The following is a 9,598-nucleotide window of genomic DNA, read 5'->3' on the forward strand; positions in this document are numbered from 1 at the left end:
ATGGGCCATACAGCACACATAAATGCAGCTTTCAAAGCTACAGAGGCTCTTTGAATCATTGAGTCCTGTACCCTTTAACAGAAGCAACCACATCCTAATCCCATAATAATGTGTTTGGGGCATGAGCCCTGTGTTGCTCAAATGTGTGTGGAAATTACTGCTGCATGCTGCCAAGCCATCAGACTGTATGATTTACCTTTACCTCTCCTGAGACGATTGTTTTCCTACTCTGAAGATTTTAAGGTATACCAGAAGAGGATTTCTGTCACAACAGAAAGGGATTTCCTGATGGCCTTGGTGCCAATATAAAAGTAGGAATATCCTCAGTAGAAGTAACTATTACTATTATTGCTATTGATAATTATAAGTAATTATTACTATTATTATTACCCACATTCTTCCAGTTCAGACTTTGGTGGGTAACAGAAGGCTGTAAGTTAAAGAAACAACCAAATGAAAAGCCCAAGACTCTTCCACAGCATAGCCAATTTTTGCTTTGGAATCTGTAAGAGTATTTTTGAACCCATTGATATAGGTTGGTTTTTTCCTACAGCTTTCAAATCTTTGCTATACATAACAGCTTTTAAAATCTTTTCCTTAACATAGTTCATACTCACTAGAAAATACTTGCCTTGCCTTCCCATTTCTCACAATTGACAGTGCATAATTCTTTGGAGACCATAATTTATCCATCCTTCCAGGCTGCATAGAGATGAGCGGGTCCCTTGTTTTTCCCAGGATGGGGGTAGAGAATCTGAAAGCTACCCAGGGAAAGGTGAATCCTGAATTGTAGTAAATCTCAGTTTCCTACTGCACTCAAACAGATGCAAAAGTTTTGTTCTAAGGAATGTGTGAGAAATAATTCTTTATTTGGAAAGGTGCAAGCCAGAAGTCTTTCTTGAGTTGTGTTTTACTTTCTTTCTCAAGAGCAGGGTAAAGCTGCAAACATATAAGATCAATTTCCAGCTCTGAAGTATTCCATCCATTTGGGGGGTTTCTTGTAATAAGATCAGCAAAGTCCACAGGCATTTGTAATGAGTTTTAATTGATTTTTTACCTAAACAAATGTCAAAGTGGTATGATGTGTGTGTGTGTGTGTAATTGCATAGGCTGACTAGCAGAAACTGTAAATGAGTTCAGAAACTTGAATGTTTGATCTTTCCAAAGAGTTGGCTGTTTCCATTCAAGTAAATTTTTATCAGGAGCTCTGTCTTGAGAAGAGATAGACTATAGCAGATTATTCAAGGTAAGACACGAAATCAGTGTTTCACAAAGCTCCAGTTCATGTTCCCACACTGTTTCATTTCCATTTCCCTTTCCCCTATTCCTTGTGTTACCTTGCCGTGGCCAGATGGCAGTACACCTTTCTCTTTGCCTTCTGCAGCGTTGCTAGATTTGGATCTTGCAAGGATTTACATGCAAGAAGCTTTATTGGTGTTGCACTTAGTGCTGATTATGTCTGTAGGCTAGCAGGGTGGGGTTTAGATGACATTCCATCTAGAAAGCTGGAGACAAAGACATTTGGTCAGAGGAAACCAACAGATAACATTTCTCTCCTGTTCCGGCCTTGCTGGTTCTTCTGAAATTCCCAAGATGTTGCTTAAACCTTGTTTTAACTCACACTCACTACACAAGCTTCATTAGAATGCAGAAGGAAAGGGGTAAGGGACAAAAAAAGGGGAAAAAAATTGTGATAGAATTATACATGCTTAGAAGGCAACAATTCTTCAGTTTGTGGCTTTTCATGGATTCATTTGTGTTGGACTTCTCTTTGGATGAAAAGTTGAGATGGAAAGTCACATAATTGAGGCATGATTTACTTCTTGCCTCTTTTTTTTAATGCCTTCCCAACATTGTCACATCAACCACGCTGGGAAGCCTGGGCCAGGCTCTGGTGTTTTGAGGTGGTCGTAGCTGGGGTTCAGGATCAGTTCAGTGATGGATTTCTTGCTGGGAGTTACCAAGGAGTAAATGAGACACGCCCCCCAAACATTGTTGAATAACATAGTGATCATGATATTGAGTGTATATATTTTATGTTTTGACACATGCAATAAGTAAATCATTCAGAAAAAAACAAACCAACAAAACAAAAGAGCCAAGAGCTTGAAAATAGTATTGAGTTCTGTCATGATTTGTGTGTTGCTACCAGTGCGCAGTGGCTAGCCTGTCTTACCACTGTGTGGTTTTTATATCCTCTCTCTTCAGCCTTATTTCATCTTTCTGGGGAGCAGGTTATTGCTCCATAACAAGTGCTGCGCTTTGGCTGCTCGCTCAGTTCAAGCTCTTGTTGGATTTGACTCGGAGAAGTCAGCATTCATTTACGGGAATGAGCCTCTCCTGTAGCACATTCAATTAGCAAAGATAATAATGTGAGGTCACTGAGAGAAGTGTTTGACTCAAGAGAAGCAAAAGATAAGCATCGGAGAAACAAAGAGCAGGCTGCAGAGAAGTAAGAGATGAAAACATAAATTAGAGAGGACTGTACAGAAAAAGCTGTGCTTGTTTTTACAGATTTCTATGTACCCTATGGGAGGTTCAGTGACTCTCAGACTGCCTCCTGTCTGTGACAGCTCAAGAAATCTCCCTCAATGTTCCAAACACATTTCAACAGTGACAGTTGTCTCTCTGAGCCTTGGCTGTGCTTTGGTGGGAGTTCTGTTTGCCTTGTTTGGTTCTGTTTTGTTTTACCTTCCCAGTATTAAATGCAGGTCTTGCTGGTGGTGGTGTAAAGGTGAACAGGCAAAAGAAGTTGTAGCAGTTATCAACAGAGCAAGTTGGGTGTTGTCACCATCAGAAGTATGGTAGATACATGTGCTGGTCCCTTGTAGAATATTTACTTTCTGGTGTCTCTGGAAGAGGATCCTTACAGCATGAGAGGCAAGCTAAGGTGTTGGGTTCTCTGTGTAGCACTTCAGAATGCAAGAAGCGATTTTAGAGTACTGCTTAGCATCAAACTAATCTTCCCTATCATGCCCTCAGATTTGCTGTTGCAACCAGCTGAATTGCCAAGGTAACATAGGGAATTGATTCACTATTTAATTTCCTGTGGTGAGCTGTACCCTTGTGTGGTTTTTGTTGTTCCTTGGCAGCATCTTTTGATTTTTAGTGCCCTCTGCTGGCCGCTTCATGGCAGAAGTTTTACTCATGGAACATTCACCTCTGTGCTGCTTCTGAAGTGGTTTCATTTCAGTGGCTGTGATCACACTCCTGCATTTGATTTTATGTGTCTGATGTCAGACTGCATCTGTAGCTGTGAATGTGAAGAATGTTTCATTAATAGGAGTTTGTTTATGAAAATTTCCCAGGAGCCCTGAGATGCTGAGGTCAGAAGGTTCCTACTCCACAGGAGGAAGGCATTCTTCCACAGACTCCAACAAAGCTTCCAGTGGAGAAGTTTCCCCTTATGACAACAACTCCCCGGTACTCTCTGAGCGCTCGCTGCTGGCAATGCAAGAAGAAGTTGCCCACAGCCCAGATAAGCTGTACAAGGTACCTGAGCAGTACACACTGGTTGGACATTTGCAGCCTAAGACAAAGGAGAATTCTTCTGCATCACAGGCTGGAAAAGGTAGAGTATGTCCTGCTTGTGTTCCTTGTCCTCAGTGTGAGGTGGAGGTTTCTGGTGTAATTGACAAGCGTTGGGCTTGTACCATCAGCTGCCAGGATTTGAGGAACAATAGTGTAAATAGCCTTACAAAGTGTTTTGTGTGTTGAGCCCAAAGGGCTCAGTCCTGCTTGCTGTCTCAGTGAGCTGCCAGGGTGCTCTCAAAACTTGGAGCTATTATTAGGAAAACAGAACTGCCTGTGTCCTGTCTGTGACAGCACAGCACAGACTGACTTCTAGACCTGCTCCATAGGAGTGCAGTACCTGCAAGCTGTTATGGCCCAGGCTTTGGAAAAGTCTGAGGCTTTAAGATGGAAAATGACAAATTTTCTCCAATTGAAAAGAATGACCTCCAGAGCCTCAGTGAAGAGCACAGCTGAGCTGCACAGCTTCCCATCTGCTGACCCCTAGCAGCACTAGTGCAGGGATCTGTCTAGGGAGCGCACACCTGAAGGATTACTCCTGTAAGGCACTGCGGTATCAGCTGATAGCTTCACCACCACTTCGAGTTGCTTTTGATTTAAGAACACTATAGAAAACCCTACATGAATGGAACATATATTTAGTGAGCCAAACTTTGAGAACTTCCCATGCTTGGGGGTACAGTTAGCTGTTTGTGGTATTTTAGAGGTACTGGTAGACGTGCATTCCCTCTGGGATTCAGACTGTAGTCTCAGTGTTATGCTTCATACATGCCAATGGGCTTTGATCTTCCATATCCACCATCTTAATCTCTGAACAGAATTCAGATTTTGGTCAGACCTCTTGTAAGTTATGAACAGGAAATGCATGAAGTTTTATCCTATTTGCCATCTTTTGGACTTCAGTGACACTGGGGCATGACAAATTAGAAACTTCCTTCACTATCAGATGGAATCAGAAAAAGGTATGAGAGAGCTGTGAGCCAGCACAATCCCTGACGTGGGCATTGCATTAAATCTCCATTCTTTGACAGCTCTTCTGTGTCAGACTCAAGAGATGCTGCAGGCTGATAGAGCACACCTTACAGTGACCCCTGGGGCAGGGGCTACCTGCGGGAGCTTTGCCATTCTCTCCCATAAAAAGCACATGGGCTACCTTGTGTTGACCAAGGCCTCCAGTTCTTGTGCAAATTCTCCAAGGTGGAAGACTTAAGAGAAGTTCTGTTCTCTCAGTGAACTCAGGCCTCCTGCCCGTGCAGAGCTTACTGAATCCATTGCAGGAGCTGGGCCTGAAACAAGTAACTGAGGAAAGACACTGGAGTCGTTCCTGTTCTGTGCATAAGTTAGCTGCTAGTGTATGTTGACTACTTTGATACCTTATGTAAAGTCCTGCTTTTCCATGTGTATGCTTCTAAATAATGGATTGAAGGCACTCCAGTCACGATTGTTTCCTGTTCTTACTGGTGTTTAGATGTTGCCGAAGATCATTTTGATATCTGGGGCACCTGGCACTCAACGCTGAAAAGTGGCTGCAAAGATCCAGCAATGACAGGTCAGTTACTTGTCAAGCTTTAAGCCTAAATCTAGCAAAGGCTTAAACAGTTTCTTGGTTTGGAGAAACTGTAGTGAAAGCAGTAGGAGAACATTGCCTAGAGTTGTACTTCTAAGAAGTGGCTGCTGAGTAAAATCCAGAGAAGCAGAGTGGTTTTACAGGGTGGTGACATTCCCAACTCTCACAAGCCAAATGAAAAGTTGTTTTAAAGTCGTGTCCAAAAACGTTTTTATGTTTTTCTAAAAGTCAGTGGAAGATGGACATCTGGTGGGGCTGTGGAGGGCAGCTGCCACCATGGCAGGCACGCAGACTGTGAGGTTGGCAGTCCTGGGTGCTAACCCTGCTGCTGTGGCCCCAGCAAACACCTAACTGCTACTGCCTTTGCTTTCCTTTGTTTTAAATTACTGCACAGACTGATGTTGTCTTTCTGGCTCTGGCCCCCAGGTTCATATGGGAACATTTATGAAAGCAGCTCACTGCGACCTGGACAGTGCTCTCTTTCCCAGGGGAACCTCACCATGTATTCTCCTTGGTGGCAGAGCAGCTCCTCTGACTTGGACACCAGCAGAGAGGTCATGCGAAGGAGCCAGACAACTGCTACCATTACTGAGTGTCAGCTCCATCCCTCGGGATCTCGGATGTGCAGTAACTCACAAATTCAGGTTGGCAGTAGGAGTTCAGGCCTGCCACACTCCAAGTCAGAGCAGCACTTGACTCTCAGCAGTGTGGAGGACCTCAGTGAGCGTGACTCAAATGCGGGTTGTTCGCAAAGTGCAGCCAAGCCCTTCTACAGGAAAGAGCGACCACCACCTCCCTACCCAGGCACAGCAAAACCAAGCTCTGTGTTGTCGCAGCGAGCCAGTGTTTCTTCAACATTGCACTCCCTGTGGAGGTTTCAACGCCCAGAAAAACATTCAGGGACCAGAGCAGCTGGAGGACCCCCAGCCAAAGCTCCTCCTGACCAGGCTGCATCCAAGCAGGAACATCTGGCCCCACACACTCAAGCAGGTCACATCTGTTCCACAGCACCTCACAGTCAGAACAGTAAAAGTATTTCAGAGGCAGACTGGCACGATTGGCAAAGGGAGAGGTGGCAGATTTGGGAGCTATTATCAGCTGATAACCCTGATGCCCTCCCAGAGACCCTGGTATGATCGGACTCCACAGAACTGCCCCGGCACCTGGGCCTCTGTCTCCGAGGAAAGCCGCGGTGACCCTGGAAAGCGGGGAGGGGGCTCGTTCGTTGTATACCCACTGAACTGCCTATGCTTTTGGTAAACTTGTTCACTTTAATTTCTTAACAGCACTGTCAAGCAGCCCCATTTGCAAATACAGCTTTTGAGGGGGGGAAAAAGGTTTATTCCAATGAACTCCATAGGCAAAGGGAGGCTGTGTGTAAGATCAAACCCTGGCTTTGGTGTTGCTGCAAGTGTATTTATATATCTGCGGTTCCGATGATTGTATATTCTGCCATGGGTATTGTATGATAATCATGCCTTGTGTTTTCATCTGCAGATGCCAAGCAATCATGACTGCTTGTTTTAAAACTCACTGCACTTAACATTGCCATGATATGCGTTGGAATCCCATAGGAAGTGCACAAGCTGGTTTCTGTGCTTATATTAAATAGAAAGAAAACCCTGGAGGGAGTTGTCCTCCTCTTCACTGCCTGTTGAAAAACACTAACATAGAGTGGAACATGAAAAGCCATATGTTTTATAGGGGTAGTAGTGAGCTTAGAGGTTAAAGTACCAAATCTATATATTTTTTTCCTTCTATTTACAAACAAAATTAAAATTTGATGCAAGATTGTAAATTTTTTTTGTTGTTGTTGTTTTTAAAGATGTTGATAGGAAGCAGCTCAGAGAATCACCCAAGAGCCAGGCCAGGCCAAAACCCACTAAGGAAGGTCTGCCTTCCCATTCTAGAGGAAAACCAGTGTTATGTATACAGGATATAATATATATATTTATAAATGTATCAGTTTGTGTGTTGCTCTAAAACTATAAACTGGAATCCAAATTTCAGAAAACCAAACCCAATGAATGGAGGTGTGCAAGAGCTGAGGAAGTGTATGGCTTTTCCTTGGAAATAGCAAAGCTTGAGCTGTAAGTTAGAGAGAGCTAAAAAAAACTAATAGCTACTAAGTGCAGACAGCCATAGGAAAGTGAAGGTGGCGTTTGGAGAAGCTCGCAGCTGCATTTCTATCAATCCTGTGCCAAAGTCGGGGGCGATTGTACTGCTTCAGTGACTGTGTGGTGCGTTGCTAAATGTTGCCGTTTTATACACGTCCCGGTGGGGCCGAGTTGCAAAACTGTCTGCGGCCAGCAGGTGGCGATGTACTTCAGTATTCTAGCGACCAGTCCTTTTTTATCACCTGATAAGGGAAAGTATCACAGCGGAGAATTTTATAAAGCCTAGTGGTCTTAATTTTAATGACGTTGAAGATTTATTCAGTGATGTTGTCTTTAAGTTCTATCTTGTGCCATAATGATGTGGAATAAAAACGCTAAGCAAAATCACGAGCATATTTTTTGCCCTTCTTTGTTTGTGGTGGGATTTTTTTTGAAGTAAGGTTTATACCAAACCTGATGTGTTTTTACTGCATTCCTGGGTATCTCTGTTAATAGCATCAAACAGGATTAGGAGCTTAGGCACCATTTTCAAGTGCTTCTTAAATGCACAAGATCCAAGATTTCACTTGTTCTGGTCTTAAAATCCATCCTATAAGGTGTCTGCCATCATATCTCCGTTTCCTGAGGAAAGTTACAGGATAAAGACAGCAGCCCGAGCAAAAGGGAGTGGGATTTGGCCTTTGGCTGTTGTAGCACTCTTGGGCTGGCCACCTTGTGTCTGTGAATACTGCATGCAGACTAAATCTCAGCTCTCTTCTTCGGGTGATGGCAAGGCATTTTCAAATACCACCTTGATAAGAGACTGGATAGGGAAAGGTTCTTGCATGCAGCTTGTTGCAGCAGCTCTGTGTCAATTTACAGGGAGTATGAGGGAGGACAGACATGAACTCTCACAAGCAATCTTCTCTATTGATCTTCTCTCAATATTATCCCAGGCTTGATAGAGATTTGCTACAGGGACTTAAAGCTCCCTAATACTCCTGAAAACCACGTATTGTGTAAATCCTGCTGCAGAAGATACATTATCCACTAGATGTCCATCTCTTTGCTGTGAGTTCTTTTCTAAATGGAGAACCACCATCATATTTTGGACTTTTTTAGATGTCTGATGATTACTCAGCCTCACAAAGAGCTTGCTTTGCACCAAAGAGCTTGCTTTGCACCAGTGCCTCTGTGCTTGCTTGTTACCAGTGCCTCTCTCTGTACGTGTGTGTACCTGTGTCTGTTACCAGCTATATGGACTTTGTGTGAAGACAACCAAACACCACTGATGGAGGACAACCTTATCTGCCCCCATACAGCTGCTTGGAAGAAAAGAGGTACAGAATGAATGCCACAGAATTAAAGTAACACTTGTCAAAATTACATAGTTCCTGCCTTGTTATTTGAACAGGACAGAGCAGAAGTTATCACAAGCAGGTTAAGGATGGAGTAATTCTCAGCTGTATCACTTTCCAGGGTGAAATTTGTGACATAATTTCCTTTGATGTCTTCTTTAGAAGTCATAAGAAATGTAGCCATGGAAGATTGCTTCTAGTTTTATGTTAGCTGGTGGTTCTGATTCCATTTTAGATCTCTGCAGCATTGTTCTTCCCGTGATATGTGCTCTGGTGCAGCTGTATCCCTGTGGGGGAATCAAAGACATATCTCTTTCATTTGAGAGCATGATTCCTGTTGTAGCAAAAGAGTCAAGAGTCTGCTTCAGTAAAGAGCATGGTACAGAAGGTCTCTTTTGGAGGTCTCAAGTTCCTCTGGGCAACTTCCTACATCTCTGTTCCTTCCATAGCTTCCTAACACACCCTGCTCATTTTCACTAGGACAGAAAGAAACCATCTTTCTCCCAACAGTCTCCATTACCTCCTTTCTCTCAGGGGCTGTCTCCCAGCTGGGAGGAAGAGTGGGCTGTGCTTGCAGGTGAGCCCAGAAGAAATTACATCTGCATCCCAAGGGTGAGGTGCCTCCAGGCTGCCCACAGGGCAGGATTTGCTTTTCTCTCTTCTGTTGCAGAAGTGAAACATGAGGAGAATGGGTGCAGCTCTAGATGTGAGCCAAAGAAAAGAGGAGGCTTTACAATGCTACTTTAAAAATTGTGATTGCTGTTGCTGCCATCTTTTAAAGCAAGCTGTGGTTGCACAGTTGACTGGCTCACTCCAAGTCCATGCTCCCCTGGGAAGTTGCACCTTCTCCCTCTGCCCTACCTTCCTATCTCATTCCCTGACACCGGCTCTTGGAGTGGTGGGAGATATCCCAGGGCTTGTTGCTCTGGCTGAAACTTGCCCTGTACAAGGAGCATGTAAAATTCAAGTAGCTCAGTGGCTTTCACAAGTGGTAGGCAGAGGGGAGGAGAAGGGACAGGGTCAGAGGTGGGGGAGAGGAGGAAGGC

The 9,598-nt window shown here is 44.0% G+C and overlaps 1 protein-coding gene across 5 annotated transcripts in view; it reads left to right on the top strand.

Moving 5' to 3' along the window:
* ARHGAP6 (Rho GTPase activating protein 6) overlaps positions 1-7,605 on the top strand; it is a 253,876-nt gene extending 246,271 nt beyond the window's left edge. For all 5 annotated transcript variants that reach the window (XM_068163138.1, XM_068163140.1, XM_068163141.1 and 2 more), the window contains exons 11-13: positions 3,309-3,571; positions 5,000-5,080; positions 5,525-7,605. In XM_068163138.1, the coding sequence (XP_068019239.1) occupies positions 3,309-3,571; positions 5,000-5,080; positions 5,525-6,234 (1,054 nt within the window). In that variant the 3' untranslated portion in view covers positions 6,235-7,605. The remainder of the gene's footprint in view (positions 1-3,308; positions 3,572-4,999; positions 5,081-5,524) is intronic.
* Positions 7,606-9,598: the final 1,993 nt, after the last annotated feature.

Source organism: Melanerpes formicivorus, unplaced genomic scaffold (assembly GCF_026170545.1).
Source record: "Melanerpes formicivorus ecotype bairdi unplaced genomic scaffold, bMelFor1.0.p_v2 SCAF_70, whole genome shotgun sequence".
Classification (NCBI taxonomy): Eukaryota; Metazoa; Chordata; class Aves; order Piciformes; family Picidae; genus Melanerpes; species Melanerpes formicivorus.